Source organism: Carassius carassius, chromosome 13 (assembly GCF_963082965.1).
Source record: "Carassius carassius chromosome 13, fCarCar2.1, whole genome shotgun sequence".
NCBI classification, from domain to species: Eukaryota; Metazoa; Chordata; class Actinopteri; order Cypriniformes; family Cyprinidae; genus Carassius; species Carassius carassius.
In genome coordinates, this window is record NC_081767.1 from 29,662,632 (window position 1) to 29,686,455 (window position 23,824).

The window sequence follows — 23,824 nt, forward strand, 5'->3', positions numbered from 1 at the left end:
GTGATGTATTGTACCTCCCCTGTCCCCAGGGGGCGTCCATCCAGAGCGGCCACAGCCACATGAGACTCACAAGGAATAAGAGAGATATTTTTAGACAAGGCAAACTCCAAATCGACAAAATTACCAGCGGCACCAGAGTCAATTAAAGCTCTTGTTTCACAACTACTCCCATTAAAATACAATGAAACTTCGAGGGTGAGAGAACGTGGAGAATTAATCAAAGGACTCACCGCAGAGGTATCACTGGATCTGGGTCTTACAGGACATGAAACTCTCTGATGACCGGCTTGGCCACAGTACAGGCATAATTTACTCCGCATCCTTCTCTCACGTTCCTCTGTGGTGAGATGTGTGAAGCCGACCTGCATAGGCTCGTAATCCGTGCCGGAAGGGGGAGGAGTGAAAAAGCTGGATGTGAGAGGCATGCGTCGAGAGCGGATGAGATTGTCGAGGCGAATGGCAAGCTCCATAAGTTCTCCGAGGGACATCCCATCATCGCGACACGCCAATTCCCCTTGCAGATGCGTTTGCAGCCCCCTACGATACAGCAGTTTTAGCGGTGACTCTGTCCACCCCGTCTGCGCTGCCAGGGTGCGGAAGGAAAGTGTGTAATCCGCCGCGGTGGAATTCCCTTGACTTAATGTGAGGAGTTGTTCCCCTGGTTCCTTGCCGCCAGGGGGATGTTCAGATACCTCTCTGAATTGAGACATAAACACATTAAAGGAGGGAAAGGTATGATGACCCCCAGACCAGAGAGCAGTCGCCCACTCCAACGCCCTCCCGGTGTGTAGTGAGCAGATGAATGAAACGCGGGACGCGTCATTGGGATACAGCTGGGGTTGCTGGCTGACAAATAATTCACACTGCAACAGAAATCCTCTACAGGCAGCTGGTGAGCCATTAAACTTCTCTGGTAGAGATAATTTGGGATTGCATGCAGCCGTACTCACGCTTGATGTGACGGGCACAGGTGCAGAGGGAGCTTGAGCTGAATTAGCGACCGCGCTCTGCAGAGTGAGAGTATGAATAGACCTCACAAGTTCTTCGGTGAGATTCGTTAACTTGGTCAGCTGCTGTTGGTGTGTGAGTAACACAGATGCCTGGGAATGAACCTCGGAAGCAAGACTCAGGAAGTCTGCTGGATCCTGTGGTGGTGAAGTGTTCTGTAATGACGAAGTAGAGGCAGTCGGATTCCATCTGCAGGACTTTATTGAAGCAGGTATCAAACCAAGGATGCACAGAGCATAACACACTAAGGTAGCACAAAGCAACATGCAGCGTGGTAAAACAACACTTCACAGAGAAACACAGAACCAGGCAGTCCAGATAAAGGGGGGATAATGATTAACAGGTGGATATGATGATGCTGATGAGAAAACCAGACAGGGCTGGAAACTAATGATAGCAGAAGGGAAGGATGGGAATTGCAGTCCTAGAACTCAGGTGACAAGGAGCGCATGAGACCGGAGAGAGGTGAAGGCTGTGGTGACACATGAATACAAACCACATCCATCCATCATGTCAAAAACAATATGGTTCTTCCCATCATTATCACCCTGAACTCCAAAGTTGGGTTTCAGCAAGACATAAGATATAGGACCTGTTTCATTTCAAACGAAAACATTATATAATGTAATTTGCATAATATACAATTCAGAAGTTTGGGGTAAATAAGATTTTTGTTTTGGAAAGTAATGAATCATTTAATTCATAAAGGACACAAAAGTGAATGTAAAATGATCAAAATTGACAATAAAAGCATTAACGATGCTACAAAAGATTTATTTCTTTCAAATAAATGCTGTTCTTTTGAACTTTCTATTCATCAATGATTCTGAATTCACAGATTCCACAAAAATATGAAGCACCACAACTGTTTTCAACAACGATATTAATAGGAAATGTTTCTTGAGCAGCAAATCAACATATTAGCATGATTTCTGAAGGATCATGTGACACTGAAGACATGAGCAATGATGAGCAATAAAATGCATTTAAACTGAAAAAAAAAATAAAATAAAAAAAAATAAATAAAATGACTGTTTTACTGTATTTTGATGCAATTAAGGCAGCTTTTGACTTCTTTCAAAATTAAAAAAAAAAAAAATAATAATCTTACCAACCCCAAACTTTTGAACAGCATTGTATATTACAAGGAGGTCAATGATACCTGCAAGTTGTCCATTAGCATGCCCATTCATCTCAGCAACAGCTGGTCAATGTTGCAGGGGTTAACAGAGCCAGGCTAACCAGCTAAACCTCAACCCTGTGTGGATGTATGCCATTTATTATACAACACATAGCAATTAAAAGATTTAACACACTTTAAAACATCATAATACATAGCAAAACTGTTGACCTCACTGAAATATACTGTTAATTTGTTTCTAATTTAGTAGTTCACAGCAAAAATATCATTGCATGTCTTAAAACACTCACCAAGAAATATATATACTGTATATATATATGTTTGAAGGTGTGATCACTAGAAATGCATTACGATCAACCTATATACACAGCTGAAATGCAGCATTTCATGTCCAGTTAAAACTATTAGAACATCTAAAACCACTACAAAAAACACTAGCAAATATTACACCAACTTGAATAATTTATATAATACTGAAAATACAGATAAATATACTTAGTGTGTGCGTAAGTTCTCTCAGGAGCGTTTTTGAAGCCAAGTAACTGCTCACAGAAATGGAAATGGAAATGTTTCCTCAGTTGAATGGAACTCTTGAATTGTCAACAGTGGAAAAGTCATTCATAGGAAATCTCACATCGTTGACAAGAGGACAGCTGGTCTCTGCCATGTGTCATTGTTCAGAGCTGTCCAAAAGGAAATGTTGCCTTTTACATCCTGAGAGGGTCTTTGAACCCCTTGTCTTTTAATGGCCCAGTCAGTCAGGTAGCACTGCATGTTCCCGTAGAAGCAACTTTAGTATTTTCTTTGCAAGACAAATGTCACACAAGAGCCCTGTATAAATACTCAGATCGATTACACATTTCTTTCTTTCTTTCTATTTTAAAGGTACACCAAGTTATTATAATTAAATATGTCTGGAACAGTATGCTACCATACTCCTCTTCCTACTTTTGTGGCACGCATGCTAAATGTAAATTGTACAAATTTTCTGTACGCTTGGAATAACCAGGTGATGCATTATATTTTCTAAAATGTGTAACATACAGTACACCGCTTTAAAGAAGTCTAGTTTCCATAATGCATAATTTTAATCCTCTTAATTATTTGACCAAACTAATAACAGTTAAAGTGTTTTAATATTAAATTATTTAACGATGTAAAATAACTGTTTTCTATTTTAATATATTCTAAAACGTAATTTATTCAGCCATAACTCCAGTTTTCAGTGTCACATTATAAAAGAATCTTAATGACTCAAAATTTTTGATCGAGTGTTTAAATCATCAGAAAAAAATTATGATACAGCGACATAGTATATTTGTGTCATTGCATTGTGTAAATGGTTTCACTTTGCTTTCACACATTTATTAATACTATGAAAAAAATGACTTGGTGCACCTTTAAATATCTGGCATACTGACTACCAAACAGTAAGACTTGTGAATTAATGACATTACGAATTATTCTTTTTTTGTTGTTGTTGTTTATAATAAAAATGTCTATATATGATCACCTGCACTGAGAATTGGTTGAAAAGTTTCGTTCTCTCATCTAACAGTCTTTACTGTCCCTGTACGTGTCGAGGCGCCCGTGCTCTCCCCTGCTGCTCTGTCCCAGGTGTGTACTGCCATTTAGATGCCATTCCCTTGAGTTTCTTCCTCTTCCTGTCAGACACGCACCACACCTTCTCACAGTACTGCTCCATCTGCTGGAAGTTGTTGTAGCCGATCAGCTGCATGAAATCCTTGTACCAGAGCTTTGAGGAGGATGGAGAGGAGGGCAAGCTGGGGAAGAGGCAGGGTTGAGGTCTGTGTGCAGAATCGCCTTCCTCCCCTTTATGCAATAAACCCTCCACTTTGGCCTCATCCAGCACCTCCAAAGTGACACGCACCACCGTCTGGACAAAGTCGTGCTCTGTGGACTGGCACACGTAGACTCCTGTGTCTCCCTTTGCCAATTTAAGGAGCAGCAGGCCATGGGGGCTTTGAATCACACGATCATCGCCTTTCACCTGAGGGAGGGAAGGAGAGAAACAACATGCAAAGGACATTATTGAATTTGTGTACTTAGCTTGCTAGGATGCTAGAGTTTTCTGGGTGGATTCTAGGTTCATAAAATCCATTTCCAAGTCTCACATGCCTCCTTCGATATAAGCATATGCAGTGTTGAGGGGTAACACATTACAAGTAACCCGAACTACATAATCAGATTGCTTTTTTCAAGTAACTAGTAAAGTAACGCATTACTTTTAAATTTACAACCCAATATCTGAGTTACTTTTTTAAATAAGTAAAGCATGTTACTTTGTTTTCCCATTTATTCACTGACACCTCTCCTGTTGGTGCAGAGACATCCATCAGTCAGGCTGAAAGGAGTTTTACAGTTGTCAAAAAATACAACCTTTGGGTTTTCTGTTATCTAATCCAAGTAAGCAATTCCAGCCCAGGTGACACAAATTTACATGAAAGTAATTTAATGCATTTTTTTTAGACCTAACCTCAAGTTAAAGCAACTGTAATAGTGTTGCTCTCCGTAATAGTGTTGCTCTCCTTATTATTTAAAGTCTAATTTACCATCACAAGAGAGATGTCTTGGTGCCCAGAGATGGTCAGAGTGACATTATTCTTTTCTATTTGAGATGAACTGAATCACTGGGGGCTATATTACCCAGCCTCCCTGTTGTCAGAATAGTAAAATGAAGCTTTAATCTATATTTAACAACCCTCTCTCAGCAGGAGTTCAGACCATTGCTTGTGATGAAATCATTTCTGAGGCTGACCATGAGAGAAGAGTTCTATATTATCCAAGTATACTCTGCTCATTATTTGATTAAATATGATGAAAATAAATCTTAATATGTTTTAATTTTTATGATTATGGAATAACCCACACACACACACACACACACACACACACACACACACGTGATCATAAAATTTCTCTAAGTGTTAGGGATCAGGTAACTGTTATGTAATGTAATGTAGTGTAATAATACAATTATATATTATGGAGGAAAAAATATTTATTTTATAATAAATTAATTTAGCATTTTTTCTTTCTATAATTATAAAAAATAAATAGAATTAGAGGTTAGGTTAGTTTTATAACATAACATAACATAATACAAGAAATACATTTCATTTAAAACAATAAAAGTCCGTATGTTCTAGATGCATGCGTCTGTACCTCCTCCATGTCCACACCATGTTGAATGTACCATGTTACAGATGCCTGCAGTGATCGTGGTCTGCACTCCAGTAGGGTGCTATTGTTCTCCACACCATATACAAGCTTTTCTGAGATGCTTTGTTCTTCTGTAACACACCCACACAACCACATACTGAACAGCCTAATCCAATACATTGATGCAACAGAATTCAAACTTGTGTCAACTGCTGACATTGTGTTTTCATTTTTAATTGCTCTCAGTAAACACAGTCTCACATGCAAGAAATCCAAAGATTTAGCTCATGGCGGAGACTCCAGTAGGTAACTAAACACACAATCCGAATACTCAAGTATCTTGTGAACAGACACTGTTAGTATTCAAGCGATAGAGACTTTTATAATATGTTTTGTAATGGAGCTCAATGGTACAGTTGTGGAAGGGCAGAGAACTCTTTGAAATAGAAATGCTCTGTAAAAATGTAAAAGTCTTTATTATTATTATTTATTATCTTTTTTATTAGTATTTATTACCTTATATATATATATGTATATATATATATATATGATACATAACACAGTTGTATATTATACATAAATATATTTGGTAACACTTTCTATGAAGCCCGTATTTATAATACATTATAAGGGTATTCTTAAAGCATTATAATGAATGCTTAATGCATAATGTGTTATTTGAGTGTTTCTGTGTATCTAATGTTAATTAATTGATGTGAGTTTAATACTCCAACTGAACAAAAAAATGCAATGGTTTATATGGTTACATTTTATTTTCATGGTCCCCTTAATCAATCGACTATAAGCAACTTTGCAACTACATGCCAACTAACTCTCATTAGAGTATTAATATGCTCAAGAATGGTAGTGTAACAAGGAGTCGGAGGCGTTCGGATCCATATGCAGCATTTATTAAACAGAATGGTCATACAGGCAGAGATCAGGAATGGCGTCAGGTGTGTCAGGGATAACCAGAATCGTAATCAGAAACAAGCAGGGATCGAGACAGGCAGCGGAGAATCAGAGTCGGAATAAACAGTCCAAAAGGTCAAAACACAGGAATAATAAACACAGGGAAAACGCTCGGAAATGTCAGACTGCTAGACAAGACTTCGCAGTGAGTGAGAGTGAATGTGCTGCTTTTATGTGTGTGTGTAAATGAGGTGCAGGTGTGGCAAGGAAATTGGCTGATGAATGAGGTGCAGGTGTGGCAGGGTGATTGTGATGCAGTGACTCATGGGTAATGTAGTTCGGGTGTGGTGCAACAGTATGAGAGGTGCTAGTGTCCAAGTGACATCTGGTGGTTGATGGGTGGAATGGTCCTGAGTGGAGTGCCCTCTAATGAAGTTCATGGGCACTCCATCTAATAATCGTGACATAGCCCACCCCCAAAGGAGCTGCTTCCAGATGCTCAAAACAAACTAGGAGGGCGGTGGAGCGGAGGCGGAACAGGGGGAGGGATGGAGGGCCAGTTCCATGAGGAAGTGCAGTGGACTGGGGCAGAGCAGGTGGAACTGGAGCCCTTCCTGGGCCTAACTCAGGAAAACAGGAGCCCTTCCTGGGCCTGGCATAGGAAACAGGGGCCCGCCATGGGCTTAACTCGGGAACGGGAGCCCGCCTTGGGCCTAAATCTGGAACAAGGGTCCACCAAGGCAGAGCAGGTGGAGCTGGAGCCCACCAGGGAGGAGTAGAGGACCACCAGAGCTGAGAAGACGGGACAGAAGCCCACCAGGGCGGTGCAGAGGACCACCACAGCAGAGCAGATGGGACAGAAGCCCACCAGGGCGGTGCAGAGGACCACCACAGCCGAGCAGACGGGACAGAAGCCCACCAGGGCGGAGCAGAGGACCACCACAGCCGAGCAGACGGGACAGAAGCCCACCAGGGCGGAGCAGAGGACCACCACAGCCGAGCAGACGGGACAGAAGCCCACCAGGGCGAAGCAGAGGACCACCACAGTGGAGTCGATGGCACCGGACCGCAAGTCTGCTCAGGTGGGACTGAAACAGAGAACATTGACAGGTTAATAGCGGCCTCCGTGGCCGTGATGAGATGGTAGCTGGCCTCCTTGGCCATTACAGGGCAGGCGGTTAGTTCATGGAGAACCTCCGTGGCCATGACAGGACAGACAGAGAGTTGGTGGATGGTCTCCATAGCCCAGACCGGAATGAATGAGAGCTCATTGACGGCCTCCCTGGCCGTGACAGGATAGGACGAGAGCTCTGAGATGTGACGAGGCTCTGGGAGTTCGGCTGAGATGTGACGAGGCTCTGGTAGATCTGTGGTGATTTGATTGGGTTCATGAAGATCAGCTGTGACTTGACTGTGCCCATGAAGATCGTTGGTGACTTGACTTGGTTCCTGAGGATCAACGGTGACTTGACTTGGTTCCTGAGGATCAACTGTGACTTGACTTGGTTCCTGAGGATCAACTGTGACTTGACTTGGTTCCTGAGGATCAACTGTGACTTGACTTGGTTCCTGAGGATCAACTGTGACTTGACTTGGTTCCTGAGGATCAACTGTGACTTGACTTGGTTCCTGAGGATCAACTGTGACTTGACTTGGTTCCTGAGGATCAACGGTGACTTGACTTGGTTCCTGAGGATCAACGGTGACTTGACTTTGCTCATGAAGATCGTTGGTGACTTGACTTTGCTCATGAAGATCGTTGGTGACTTGACTTTGCTCATGAAGATCGTTGGTGACTTGACTTTGCTCATGAAGATCGTTGGTGACTTGACTTTGCTCATGAAGATCGTTGGTGACTCGACTTTGCTCATGAAGATCGTTGGTGACTCGACTCTGGAGAGTTCACTGGAACCTGACTCGACTCTGGAGAGTTCACTGGAACCTGACTCGACTCTGGAGAGTTCACTGGAACCTGACTCGACTCTGAAAATTCAACGGTCAACTGACTCGACTCTGGAAGGCCAACAGGAACTAACCCTGACTCTGGAAGGTCAGCGAAGACCATCTTGTGCAGAGGCTCTGGGCTGGCGGCCATCTTGTGCAGAGGCGCTGGGCTGGCGGCCATAACAGGACAAGGCTCAGGAGTGGTGGATACTGCAAAAGTGCTGTGTTCCTCCTCCACAACACCCACAGTATATGCAGAGCTGCTCAGTTGGAGTGCCAGATCAATATAATACTGCAGAGTCCAGTGAGGATCATGCAAAGGCATGAGTGAGCCAAGCGGCTCAGATAGGCCACCACGAAAAAATATCATCAGGCACATCTCGTCCATGATAGATAAATGGGCAAACTCAATAAAGTTCTTCACATAGTCCTCGATGGGCCTAATTCCCTGACGTAAACGCATAAATTGGCTTACTGGATTCATGGCTGACCTGGATTTACTCCTTAAAGCTGCTGGATCCTGGTTTTGCGAAGTCTTCTGTAACAAGGAGTCGGAGGCGTTCGGATCCATATGCAGCATTTATTAAACAGAATGGTCATACAGGCAGAGATCAGGAATGGCGTCAGGTGTGTCAGGGATAACCAGAATCGTAATCAGAAACAAGCAGGGATCGAGACAGGCAGCGGAGAATCAGAGTCGGAATAAACTGTCCAAAGGTCAAAACAAAGGAATAATAAACACAGGGAAAACGCTCGGAAATGTCAGACTGCTAGACAAGACTTCGCAGTGAGTGAGAGTGAATGTGCTGCTTTTATGTGTGTGTGTAAATGAGGTGCAGGTGTGGCAAGGAAATTGGCTGATGAATGAGGTGCAGGTGTGGCAGGGTGATTGTGATGCAGTGACTCATGGGTAATGTAGTTCGGGTGTGGTGCAACAGTATGAGAGGTGCTAGTGTCCAAGTGACATCTGGTGGTTGATGGGTGGAATGGTCCTGAGTGGAGTGCCCTCTAATGAAGTTCATGGGCACTCCATCTAATAATCGTGACAGGTAGAATCTAGTATGGTAGAATAAGTTGACGTACTTGCAAAGACACTTATAGTCAGTTTATCTGTTGGTTGACCATCAAAATAAAGTGTTAGCATGTATTTACAGTAGCATATTAATACTCTAATGACTGCTAGTTGACATGTAGTTGGAGAGTTACTTATCAACAACTGTCTAAGGGGTACCATCAAAATAATCAAACTGACATTACAATTAAAATAGTTCAAAGCAAATGTGTCATATTACACATTCATCTGATCTGATATCTGATCTCATAGCTGTTTGAGAGAAAAAAATATATATTATTATTATTATTATTATTACTACATATAAATGCTATTTGACCGCTTTAAGTAGCATCAGAAAAATGGCAAGATATGAGACTAATACATTATAACTATGAGAAGTATAATCCATTGTAAAAGTGGATTCAATGTGTTCACTGTGTTATAGAACATCATACTCTTAAAAGCTATAACCACAAATAAGTAAATATTATAATATATTAAAACTGTTATTATGAATATTCAGGAGATGATACAACATATAAGCTTTTTTTTTTTTATATATAATGCATTATGCATTCATTATAATGCCTTAAGAATATCCTTATAATGTATTATAAATACGGGCTTCATAGAAAGTGTTACCATATATCTTAACTTGTATGTCTAGTTATTCTAATATTGTACAGCATTTTGTTCAACATTGGTTATTTTTAAATGTGCTTTTATAAATAAACATTAGCAAACATTGTACTGACCGAAAACTTTTGATAGTAGTACACATCTGAATATTTTACCACCAAATATATAAAACATGCTGTGCTTATAATCAATGACTTCGTTATGGCAAACAGATTCATATTACAGTTATATTATAGTTTTGACCTCTAAGTTCATCCCAACATAAACAATGTCAATTCAATCATTAAAAATGTAGACGTTTTGACTTTTTCCCCAAAAATCGAATTTAATTGTAATGTTTAATATCAGAGTTTATGTTGGATGTAGATTTGATTCAAACTGCAATGCCTATGGAGAAAAATGAAGGGCAAAATACTTCCGGAACAAAGGCCGCTGTGGAATTGGGCCATCACTGCCACACTCTATTGTAATATACTGTGATGTCTGTCTGCTAAAGTAAAAGCACCATCTGCGCATAAAGAGCCAGAGACTCTCATTAACTGTACTCTGACCTCTTCAACTTTCACAGATCTCATCCGCCTCGTTTTTCCCCTCTAAAGCTTCTACGACTCTATCCTATCCTCCATTGATCAAGCTCTTGCCAGAACATACCACTAAGCTGAAGCCCATTGCACTGCTGAACTGCATTGCCATGGCGGATGTCTTGCCGTCGGAAGCGCCTAAAGAATAAAAGAGAAAAATTAGGCATTGATATAATCTAGACACAACCCGCCTGTATGCCTGCAGTTGTCATTATATCATCCTACCGCCCAAGTTGTTTAACAGCACAGGGAGGTAACAGAAATTCACTGTCTGTACTATTTGAGTAATGACTCTGACAGGCATTTGGTGCCGATTGTGCGTGACTTGTCTGGCTTTGCATACAAAGTGAGCTTGTGATGGGTATTAATATGGGCGAGAGGTGTTAGCATCAATCGTTAACAAGCTCAAACTGATGACCACACTGAGACAGCTGACAGGTCTTTGAGTGGGGATTAGGGAAACACTCCCACTCTGCCTTCGCTCCTATACACTCCAATCACACAAGCACACACACTTTCCTGCAGCTAAGTGAAACATCAAAAGAGCTCTCACAAAAACCCACACACTCTCCGTTCACTGAGCTCACAAATGGAAACACTGTGTTGCAAAGTGAACGAGATTACGGTGCACATACACAAGCTAAAACTGCAAGACTAAAAAAAGTTGCTTAATCATGAAATGCTTTAAAAACCTAATTTTGCAATTCAAGACATGGAAATAAAGTACATAATATTTTCCAAATGTCAAGATGCCTCAACTTTTCTTATTATAAAATCAATCTGCCATCTCAGTACTGTCAGTATACTGTATGCACTACCAGTACAAAACTGATAAAACTCAAAGAGCTTTAACTGTTAAGAGGCATATAATGTAATGACAATTGTAAATAATTTATATTTTGGGGGGAACCATCTCTTTAAGGCTTAATTTCCTTAAAGCTGCTTTTGAACAATACAGTATGTACAATGAAAAGTGCTATACAAATACATATGACTTGACTAAATATAAGCTATATATTTACTATATATCTATATGAAATTGTTGGTACCTTTTTGTATACAGCCCAGCAGGATAGTACCGGGAACATGTCAACCCATCCCACGCACAGTAGGGGTCTCTGGCCAGGCAGCAGTCGGCGCAGGCTGAACCGTACAGCCCACACTGGTGCACACGGACCTGTGTTACACCCAGCTCAGAGCCCACGTACAGCTGTTGCTATGGAGACACAAACACTGCTGTCAGCCGCTTTGTTACAGGTGATGAATGCTATTATTTTCAAATCATCACGTTAGCATAATGACGCAGATAAAACCATTCTACTGAATAGCCCATTATTTGTGTGCATTCTAAATAATTCAATATAATACAGTAATAACACAGAACAAAAGATGCACATATTTGATTCATAATGTTTACTAATGACTGCAAGAATTAATAATTAACTATGAAGCATTAGACTTGTTATAAATGCTGAATTTGCCATAGGTATTAAAGTGATAACTCATGCATGAAAAGTTTACTCAATACCACCATCTCCAGGTGTCTGTGAGGACAAACTGACAAAGACTTACTCGTTTAGTAGAGATGAGGATCTCAGTAATAGGAACAGGGACCTGGAATGAGAAGAAAAGTGTTTAGTGTGAAGATTGTTGGAAATGAAATGGTTTCAATATATAGATTAAAAGTCACCCAAAGGACTTCTGATGACCTTGAAAACCTGCAATTCCTCCAGGAGAACTTCTTCGACTGTGTCGGCTTCTTTGTTGTAGATTGTGATCATTTTTAACACTACAGAATCATCTGAGTTAAAGAGAAAGACAACCTGAATTATGCACTGATAAAATACATTTTATATTAATGTTTGTAATGTTCTTGAAAGAAGTCTCTTATGTGATCATCAAAACGGTAATTGGACAGTGTTGTGAAACATTAGCAGAATGCAGAATGTAATTTATTCCTGTGATGCACTGCATGCATTGCTGCAATCTTAAGTGTCACATGATCCTTCAGAAACTTATTCTATTATGCTGATTTAAGATAAGATGCTGAAGTAAAATTTCTAATTATTATCTATATATATATATTATTCATTATTGTTGAACAGTTGTGCTGCTTTGTAGTTTTCTGGAAATTATGATAATTTTCTAGAAATGCAATAGCCTATAGTTGGCCTTGAAAATAGTGTATTGTTATTGTTACATAAAACAAGCTGCTGCAAATATTTAGCATGACAAAAGCAACAGTCATTACATAAAACCCATATGACTCTGCAAATCATAGTGTACAAGTAAATATAGGTACAAAAATTGAGTACCAGTCCCTATGAAGAGAACATTGTAGTGTCCGTCCTCAGCTTCCACTTGGTCCACCGCCAGCTGTGTGAGTTTACGTCCTCCTTCAGTGTCCAACAGAATGGGCCGCCTGTGAATGGGCTGCACCACCTGGAACATGAGGGGATGGGAACGCACAAAACGCAGGACCTCATCCGGATACTCCTTTGAACTGGAAAACTGGCCTCCATTTATTTTACTGGCACACTGTGAGAGAGAGAAATCTGTAAATATGAATACAGGTTGAGTTCGCCATGACACCAAAGACTCTCAGGTCTTTCATTTTGTTCCTCCTGATCTGAGAATACACTCTAAAAAAAGCTGGGTTGCCTTTTCAACCCAAATGCTGGGTTGAGACCGCTGCGTAGGACTTTGAGTTGTTTTAACCCAAGTTTGGGTTGAAAATTTGTCTCGATTTTAACCCAGCAGCTGTTGAAGTGGTAATTGTTAAAAGTATGTTTTGCATGTAATATTTCAGACTTGTCGAGCTCGTGTCTTCACTGTGTCTGCACTGAGAGTTAAAGACACAGAAGCTGTTTGTGTGAGAATCTCTGACTGTGTGTGAGGAGGAGGTGCTCTCAGCTTCTTCTGAAGAGAGGGACAGACGGTTTAAGGCGAGTAAACATCAGAATTACATCGTTATCTTTATTTTTACTAAGACTAAAATAATGTTTGTTATTGTAGATGTTGAAATCCAGTGACAAGATAACTTCATTCTTTTGAGACTGATGTATTTTTTATTTTTTTATTAATGTTTCTGTTGTGTCCTGCCTGTTTACTTCACATTTTGATGCAACAACAGTGTGATTATATGTTCATATTTTATTGAAACCATTGATGTCTCTCTTTGCAGAACTCAAACTAACTTTGGAGATGTCTGATTTGGAGAGTCATCATTCTTGGTCTTCCCTCTTAAAGGTAAAGTTCACACAAAAAAATAATTTAATTGCCCTCATGTCATTGCCTTCAAGTCTTTTGTCTGTCTTTACAACACAAATGAATATATTTCGAATTTTCTCATAATTTTGTTAATCCATTTATAGTCTAGTTAATCAGTATTTTCAAGCCTCATAAATAGTCTAATCAGAAATCCTGCGGTGCACAACTAAATCTACCAAACTGCCTTTTGAAAGGTCAGCTCTCAGAGACATACTTTTTTTCATATGCTTTTCCCAAAAATAACCACACATGGAAATTGAAGAATTGAGACAAATTCTGAGATGTGAACAATGGATATACCCTGATTCTTCAAAATGAGACGAGACTCAATTGAGACGAGTAACAGGTCATTACTAACTATTGGAAACCAATCTTAATCTTTTTTTTTTCAGCTGGAGATGAATAGCCAGAGAAGGACAATAATCAGGTATGATTATAATTCTGACAACGGGAATTTAAACACCTCGATTTCACAATACCTCCGTGCTCGGCTTCAGGCATTAACGTTAAAGAATTGGCATGACACACTCGAGGAGAATAGTGATGTGCACAGTCATGCTGAAAATAGACTCATCTGTCATGAGAGAGATTCTGTGTGTCTGAAGAACTAAGAAATCCAAAATTCTACATTCACTCAAGTGGGCCTCCAAATAACACTGTGTGTCAGAGATACACTTTGATTTCTGATATAACAAATGATGACACAAAGTGACTGATGGACCCAATATACAAGCAAAAATTACTCACTGATCCAGGTCGTGGGTAGGGGACCCTGCCGTTGTACACTTTCCAGTGGTGGTCAGTCCGTTCCCGGTGTGCAAAAGGCCTGTTAAATGCTGCACGGATGTCTTCCATGTTATACATGCACACTGCGTATCCTTTAAACACAGCACTGAGTGAAAAAAACAGGTGCAGATGAGCGTCCAGGCAGCTGTCAGTCAAAATAAACTGAGAATATGTAAGTGTATATTGCTCTGTTCTCTGACACATGTGACCTCACCCACCTGGTGGTGCTAAACAGACCAAAGATCTCTGGATGTTTCTCATCTTTCTTCCGTAGCACGAACACATCCTCTAAAATGACAGATACTTACTTTACTTTTTTGTTTATTCTTTATTTAAAAAAAAAAAAAAAAAAAAAAAAAATATATATATATATATATATATATATATATATATATACAACCCGAATTCCGGAAAAGTTGGGACGTTTTTTAAATTTTACTTAAATGAAAACTAAAGGAATTTCAAATCACATGAGCCAATATTTTATTCACAATAGAACATAGATAACGTAGCAAATGTTTAAACTGAGAAATTTTACACTTTTATCCACTTAATTAGCTCATTTAAAATTTAATGCCTGCTACAGGTCTCAAAAAAGTTGGCACGGGGGCAACAAATGGCTAAAAAAGCAAGCAGTTTTGAAAAGATTCAGCTGGGAGAACATCTAGTGATTAATTAAGTTAATTGATATCAGGTCTGTAACATGATTAGCTATAAAAGCTTTGTCTTAGAGAAGCAGAGTCTCTCAGAAGTAAAGATGGGCAGAGGCTCTCCAATCTGTGAAAGACTGCGTAAAAAAATTGTGGAAAACTTTAAAAACAATGTTCCTCAACGTCAAATTGCAAAGGCTTTGCAAATCTCATCATCTACAGTGCATAACATCATCAAAAGATTCAGAGAAACTGGAGAAATCTCTGTGCGTAAGGGACAAGGCCGGAGACCTTTATTGGATGCCCGTGGTCTTCGGGCTCTCAGACGACACTGCATCACTCATCGGCATGATTGTGTCAATGACATTACTAAATGGGCCCAGGAATACTTTCAGAAACCACTGTCGGTAAACACAATCCGCCGTGCCATCAGCAGATGCCAACTAAAGCTCTATCATGCAAAAAGGAAGCCATATGTGAACATGGTCCAGAAGCGCCGTCGTGTCCTGTGGGCCAAGGCTCATTTAAAATGGACTATTTCAAAGTGGAATAGTGTTTTATGGTCAGACGAGTCCAAATTTGACATTCTTGTTGGAAATCACGGACGCCGTGTCCTCCGGGCTAAAGAGGAGGGAGACCTTCCAGCATGTTATGAGCGTTCAGTTCAAAAGACAGCATCTCTGATGGTATGGGGGTGCATAAGTGCATACGGTATGGGCAGCTTGCATGTTTTGGAAGGCTCTGTGAATGCTGAAAGGTATATAAAGGTTTTAGAGCAACATATGCTTCCCTCCAAACAACGTCTATTTCAGGGAAGGCCTTGTTTATTTCAGCAGGACAATGCAAAACCACATACTGCAGCTATAACAACAGCATGGCTTCATCGTAGAAGAGTCCGGGTGCTAACCTGGCCTGCCTGCAGTCCAGATCTTTCACCTATAGAGAACATTTGGCGCATCATTATACGAAAAATACGTCAAAGACGACCACGAACTCTTCAGCAACTGGAAATCTATATAAGGCAAGAATGGGACCCAATTCCAACAGCAAAACTCCAGCAACTCATAGCCTCAATGCCCAGACGTCTTCAAACTGTTTTGAAAAGAAAAGGAGATGCTACACCATGGTAAACATGCCCCGTCCCAACTATTTTGAGACCTGTAGCAGAAATCAAAATTGAAATGAGCTCATTTTGTGCATAAAATTGTAAACTTTCTCAGTTTAAACATTTGCTATGTTATCTATGTTCTATTGTGAATAAAATATTGGCTCATGTGATTTGAAAGTCTTTTAGTTTTCATTTTATTAAAATTTAAAAAACGTCCCAACTTTTCCGGAATTCGGGTTGTATATATATATATATAGATTTTTTTTTTCAAAATGTTACTTATTAGATTTTTACATCAACATCAACAAAGCACCAAAAATGACAATGCCAAATGAACATAGTTCCATCTTGCACTTTACATCTTTGGAACAGATGTTTAATAAGATGTCAGTGCAGAAACAAATGAGCTTTCATTTGAAAGTCAAAGGGCCTATCAGAGAGTTCCTCCAAAATTATAAAGTTTGATGATGTTTAAACAGCACAGCTGGTGAAACAGATTTGGATTTTCAATTCACACAGCTGGCTTATACAGTGAATACATGGAGATCTATTACAAATTCATCTGGATGGACAGATGGATGGATGAATACCTGATGAAATCTCTATGAAAATATGAAAAGTAAAAACTGACTTAACAGCAGTTTTGCTCTGAGGCATCTGATGAATAGAATCACTGAGCTGGAAGAAACTGTTCATCTGAAGCTTAAAATGCTGTTTTTCCTTTCTTTTTTGTGCTATTGTGGCCATTTCAGTTAAGCATCCCTATGTTGACAGACTACAGATACAGCTCAGAGCATAACAGTGACTTTCTCTTTATATTACCAACACGAGCTAAATCAAAAGTTGCATACTATCTTCTCTATATAGTAAGCAATATTACGGTACTGCATCACAAACATCATTCTCAAACAGCAGAGCAAGGCACTAGCAATGTCAAGATCATGTGTTTGATTTCCAGGGAAAGAAGGAAATTTAAAACCTTGAATGCAATGTATGTCGCTTTGGTTAAATGTATGTGCCAAATGCATAAATGTAATTTTATCTGTATGTGTAAGTGCAAGCATATTTCAATCATGTATATGTTCAAACTTGGGCTAATATCTCACACAATCCCTTGCACTACAGAACTAGATTATTCTGACATGTTCAAAATACTTACAGTACACATCAAAAACACAATTTTAATCCTAGTACTGAATTACCAGTGTAATATGTTCTCCATATCTTAAACAAGGCTACGGAGTTTTCAAGTGGAGTGAAAGTAAACAAATTAGGTTTCATCCCATATCTTGCATTATCATTAGAAATGGCAATTATCGGCACAAATTCCAATCCCATGATGACGTAGAAGGTGAAATACTTTCATGGTTTGAGACAGGCCTGAAAAAGACCACTGGAGAGGAAGACAGAAAGTAGTATGTCCCCTACCAAGCTCATCAAAGTGTGTATCAATGCCGTTGGGTCCAGCCACTGAGCAGATCAAACGAGTCTTCAGGAAAGAGCTCCATCTGTTTACCAGCATCCTCTGACCACCCTGGTCATTCTGACAGCAGGAATAGATAAAAAGACACTTAATTTCACCTGACCCATATGGGAGGTGCTGTCTTGCAGCAAAAGATTTTGACAAAGACAAAAAGTAATTGGCCAGTGCTTGGCTGGTTTACTTCAGAAATGAATCCCCTACTGGTCAACACTGTTATGGTGCAAAATTTGCACCACTCTGGGGAAAAAAAAGTATCGTTCTTCATTGAAAACCGTTAAAAAAAAAGTTTCATATATATTTTTGCAAGCATTTCATTACATTATAATGTTTTGATAGAAGTTGCTTATACTGTAGTTTCCCTGTCTGTTGCTTTTGACGTCACTGGATAGCCATGATGAAGCCACACAATAAGTGTTGAGGTCATTGGCATTTATGGAAAGAAAACTGGTAAAAAATTAGTTTCCTGCATCAGCTGACAAGGATGCTACCGAGATAAAGAGGAAAGCTAAGTGAACGTTTCTTCTAAGCATTAAATTACATCCTTTAAATAAAAATAATAAAAAAAACTAATTTGATCTAAACAAGCATGTTTTTGGTATTTATGTGCCGTACCGCACAGACTCTGGCCACTCTGGTGTAAACTGTTTTTTTTCCACCCTCCATGTTGGCCACTTGTTCCGTGAAGAAGTAGTAGACCTTATCATCAGCAGGATCATCATTGTCAGGGATCACTGCCGAACCAACAAACTTGGGCTCTAGTAGAAAAAAGAAATACAAAAATATATGGTTAGAATTACATAGAAACATACACTTGTGTATATATATATATATATATATGTTTCTGAAAGAATCGTCTTGTGCCCACCAAGGTTCAGTTTATTTAATATGAAATATTTTTTACAATTTAAAATAAAACTTTTCCATTTTAATTAGTTATTTTTTTCTCTGATGGCAAATCCGCATTTTCAGCATCATTACCCCAGTCTCCAGTGTCACATGATCCTTCAGAAATCAGTTTGATATGCTAAAATTGCTGCTCAGAAAGCATTTATTATTACAACTGTAACACTGCTTAATATTTTTGTGAAAACGATCAATTTATCAATTATTTTCGGTGCTCAATTGTTAATAATGATTCTTACTATTAACATTGAAAACTGTTTGTTGCTTCTCAATATTTATACACCACCATTTACAAAACATATATTTAGCAAGGATGCATTAAATTGCAGATTAACACCAATAACTTGGAGGCATTTGTAAGTGTTTTTCTATTTTAGATTAAAAAAAAAAAAAGTATATATATATATATATATATATTTTTTTTTTAATATATATATCTCACATAAGTTTTTTATACTGTGCTTCAGAATACATTAATGTATGAAACATGCTTAAAAACTGCCCTTCTCCTTTTTTAGAAGTTTGGAATTTAGTAAATTGTAGCATGTTCTCTAATTTTGATCTCCACTGTACATCTGTCATTTGTGCAATGTGCAAAATGCATTTGCTATATGTAATCTAATATGAATAAACCCACTATCTTATACAGTGTGATCTGCATGTCGAAGGCCGCTACAGCTTTGTGCAGTGAATGTGAGTGGGATTATATCTCCAGCGCTTCATGAGTCATTATGCACTCGCATGATATCGAGCAGATGACCTAAGGATGTGATGGTATTTAACCGTGGTTTGTTATGTCTGAATGGATGTTAGAGAGATGGATGGTATGTGTCAAAAACCTAGCACTCAGTTTCTCTGTATGATTAATGCATCACAGCAGGGGTTGGAATCACACGTGAGACAACACTGTAATCTTAACACAGACTTAACATCTGTCTGACACACAGTCTACTCTACACACACTCAGGCTATTTTCAGAATGAATACAAAAGCTTGAATCACGCATTATCCAATCATAACTTAAAATCCAAAACTATCTGCTCTAAAATGCACATTCTGGCAATTGTTGAAGATCATCTATTCACAGTATGCATACAGAATAGCAAAAATAGTAACAATAATAGTATTGTAGTATGTCATTGTGAATATATCTTTAGTCACACTTGGCTTGGAGCTGATGTGTTAACTGCACCCACAATGAGGCCACAAGCCTTGCTACAGTGATACTCATGGTAAAATCATCACCCTCACAGTCGTATCGGTCTGGGCTGAAGGCCAGATCTCCCGTACAGCTACAGGAGAAGACATACAGCAAAGGGAAGCATTAAACTGGCTCACAGCAGGATGCCGCAGGCCTCTCTAAACCACACACAGGATAGCCTGTACATCAATCTTTTTTATTGTTCTATTTGATTCTATGTACACACATTTAAGTGTACGATTGTTTGTATCCAGTAGCTATACTTTTAGCATAAAATTGTTTTATTAAGTGTTATAAGTGATTAGTATGTCAACATAAAAAAAATCCTCTCTGCTTACTTAAAAAGATTTTTTAAACAAATAAAGGCCTCACAAAAAAAAGATAATTTCCATTTTAAATAGCTTTAATGTAAATTATGTTTATAGAGACATTTGTTATAAATAATAAAACATATGTCAAATAAATAAATATTCAAATAACTAATTAAAATTGATAAAATAAATGATACAGCTAACAGTACAGTACTATAAGGAGACGAAAAAACATAGTAATGCAATGTAATATTCCTTTCAATGTAATACAATTTCCAAATAATGTTTTATGCATGCTCATTACATAAATTTTCACAGTACAAATTGGGTAATTATATATGAAAATATATAGCTGCATTTCAAACTTAATCAAATAATCAAATTGGGGGGGGGGGGGGGTCCATGTTATTTAAAAACCCCTGGTGTGAATAACTGCTAGCTTCACTGTAGTTCAATTGATGTGTGGTTTGTAGGTTGGCAAGCTCCAGTTTCAAAGTTTGTCAACCAGAAGTGTTGCTGGTTAAGCTAATATATTTATATATATATTAAGCACACCAGGAAGCATTACAGCACAAAGTGCTTGTATTTTCAACAGTTTTTTCTTACCATTCAGCTGCTTTCTGTCACCCACTTCAGTCCTAATGAAGCTGTGGTTGCCTAGACGATATAGAGCGGCATCATTCTCCCAATAATCAGTGTACAAGCCAACAAACAACTCCCCACCTGTCAATCAAACATGATTTGGAGAGAGAGAGAGAGAGAGAGAGAGAGAGAGAGAGAGAGAGAGATGCTTATTGGATTTTATACTGTAAAGCTGAAGTGTTTTTGTCAAGTATTTAAATTAAGCAGTTATTTATTTATTCAGTTTCAATCTATGAACTTAAATCAGTTCAGTGGTGTTTTGATTTCATATTTCATATAGCATTAAACAATAGTATATCGACATTTAATGACAAACTTTGCATCCTTGAACACTTAATGCATAACAGGTATATCTGGTATTGTGTTTGTTATATATTGAGATAGCACTAGGTGGCACTGCTGACACTGTAAAGAACTGTCTCTCTTGTATGGAATTACATTTGTTTCAATAATAATGAACGTAACTTTATAAAACTGAACCTAACTTTTTCAGAGACTATCAAACATATGCCATTACAAAAGAAGAAAAACACAATGAAAATGAAAAAAAAATGAACTCAGTTGCACACACGTAACAGGCTCTTCAAATATGCTTCATTTTTGTTCATGTTTTTCAAAGATTCGTTTTCGCTGATCGTGGATTCTGAATGCATTGCCACAGATTTCGCTTTTGCTTCGCAGTTTTTCGTTTGGTGTTTTGACACAAACCTCTCGTGGGGGCGGGGTTAACAATGATCTACTCTGATTGGATAGTGAGCTTTTGATGGACAGGTGCTCTCTGGCCGGGAAGTACAGACGTCAATCAGTGGCGCACGCCGCGCATATTGAAAGCTCTCGCGGTGATTAAATCTGGTCTCTACCCCAAAAATTATTTTTCACAGACAAAGTGAAAGACATTTATTTTAAACTGTATGCTTATTTTGCTCATGTCACTACACTCAGAAACTTTGGGATGACATTGGTGTGTTGGTCAAGTGTAATATTTTGCCAGGCTTCTCAGTACATATGAAAGACATTATATTTGGGTATTATGACTCTGACCCCACAAACGAAAATATCAGTTTTGTTATAAATTAAAAAATTTTTCCTAAACAAATTTCACATTCACAAATGCAAATTCTCCAACTGTAAACCTGTCTTCTCTGTTTTTCTAAAAGAAATGGAAAACCATTTGGATGTCATCTCAGTATCTACTAATAAGAAAGCTATAAGGACTGTTAGAATTTGAAGAAAGAGAAAAAAAAATCTCGTGGTGATTTGTATGCAATACGTCGTGCCTTGTATTACTAAATATGTAAATAATATTTGACTTTCGATCATCTCAATCTGTAAAGATGAGCTCTCAGGAGGAGACACGGAGCGGCGTCATCTTCCTCCTCCGCTTGTTCTCCATGGCAGCTTGAAGTAAGCTTGTGTTACTGAAGTAACCAATAACATCGATACAAGTTTTTAATGTTACAATTTTTAATGTGCAACAGTTGTTGCAGGTAATTATTGTCATTCAGTAACACAAGCTTACTTCAAGCTGCCTTGAAGGACAAGAGCTCATCTTTACAGACTGAGACGATCGAAGGTCAAATATTATTTACATATTTAGCAGGGCTGCCAACTTTTGAGTTCAGCTTAGAGTGAGATTCTGGGGGCGTGGCTTTGTTATGGGAGAGGGGCTTATGCTTGGTATGGAAAAAAATACAAACACAAAATCCTTGCATTAGTAGAAGTGTGGACGGCTGATACAAGCGTTCTTTTCTTGCCTGTCCCTGACACTTTAGATAACATCCTATAACAGAAAATTCAAATTTATCCATACTGACACCACCAAATATCAAATATCTGGACATGATTGATGAGTTTTGATTGATATAAATAAAATCATTTTAATATGGGATGCCGTTGACTTGACATTCTGTTCTTAGATAACAATAATTAACATTTACTACATTAGGGCTGTCAAAATGGCTGAAAAACTAATTTCGAATTTTTAATTCTATATTATCACAATTCTAATTATATTTGAATTTAAAATGCATAATTTCAGTTAGGGTGAAGAGAAGCTTTTTGCTTCTATCCTGATGCCACAAGAGGGCACATCGAGCAAAATATTACTAATGCACATTTAATAAATGCATTAGAATACATGACTATTAAGTGAATGATATTTAAAAAAAAATGTTTATAAACCAATTATAATTAAGTTGCTTAAACAACTATAAACAAAACAGCATCATGTATACATGCATAGTTTAATACAGAGTACGGAAAGCCAATCACAGAGTCCATTTTACATTTAAAAACATGAGATGCAGTGGGATGGGAAAAACCCACCATAAATTCACGAGATAAGTTTTTAAAAAGTTAATTTTAATTTTACATGGCTTTCTAAATATCCGACTCTCTTGTGAGAGACACGAGTGTGCGAAATGTGTTCTAGGTGAACAGCTTGATTTAGGTTTTGATGTAAACAACGTCTTCTCCACATTGTTGTTCTTTTTTTCCGCAATATTTTGAAAGAACGTCGCTGCAGCACTGCATCTAGTGGCTTTAACTGGAAAGGCTAAAAAGAAAATTATAATGCAATGAAACTTACATTGTCATCGCATCTCGAGCTGCACTGATAAAGGTCAAAATATACTTGGGCCGTCCGCATCCACGCTGCAATATGTCATTTTCATCATCAAGAGGGCTCGCGGACAGCTGCACACCCCGCCCGTGTGCAGGCAATTTATGAGACGTACAACAGTGCATGCACGAGGTGAATGATGAGACAGAAGTGGTACTGCGTGTCGAGCTCATCCACCTTTGGAAAGCTTGGAATGTGAAGTATACCCGGGCAGGGCCTTAAAGCAGCCTCCCTAATGCACACCTAAAAATGTGGATTTTTATTTAAAATTTGACGAATATTCGAAAATCTTTTTTTTTTTTTTTAACAGCCCTAACATTACTAGGCATGTCCAGACATAGGCGCCGATACCGTGGGTGCTCCGGGGCTCGAGCACCCACGGAAAATA

General features: G+C 38.7%; 1 protein-coding gene across 2 annotated transcripts in view; it reads right to left on the reverse strand.

Annotated features, from left to right (window-relative positions):
* Window positions 1–2,099: 2,099 nt before the first annotated feature.
* Window positions 2,100–23,824, reverse strand: part of LOC132156302 (semaphorin-3E-like) — a 58,615-nt gene continuing 36,890 nt past the window's right edge. For both annotated transcript variants that reach the window (XM_059565248.1, XM_059565247.1), the window contains exons 6-17: window positions 20,781–20,897; window positions 18,372–18,514; window positions 17,705–17,819; window positions 14,737–14,806; window positions 14,480–14,624; window positions 12,778–13,000; window positions 12,172–12,263; window positions 12,035–12,076; window positions 11,512–11,678; window positions 10,533–10,600; window positions 5,336–5,463; window positions 2,100–4,160 (exon numbers count right to left, since the gene is read on the reverse strand). In XM_059565248.1, the coding sequence (XP_059421231.1) occupies window positions 3,711–4,160; window positions 5,336–5,463; window positions 10,533–10,600; window positions 11,512–11,678; window positions 12,035–12,076; window positions 12,172–12,263; window positions 12,778–13,000; window positions 14,480–14,624; window positions 14,737–14,806; window positions 17,705–17,819; window positions 18,372–18,514; window positions 20,781–20,897 (1,760 nt within the window). In that variant the 3' untranslated portion in view covers window positions 2,100–3,710. The remainder of the gene's footprint in view (window positions 4,161–5,335; window positions 5,464–10,532; window positions 10,601–11,511; window positions 11,679–12,034; window positions 12,077–12,171; window positions 12,264–12,777; window positions 13,001–14,479; window positions 14,625–14,736; window positions 14,807–17,704; window positions 17,820–18,371; window positions 18,515–20,780; window positions 20,898–23,824) is intronic.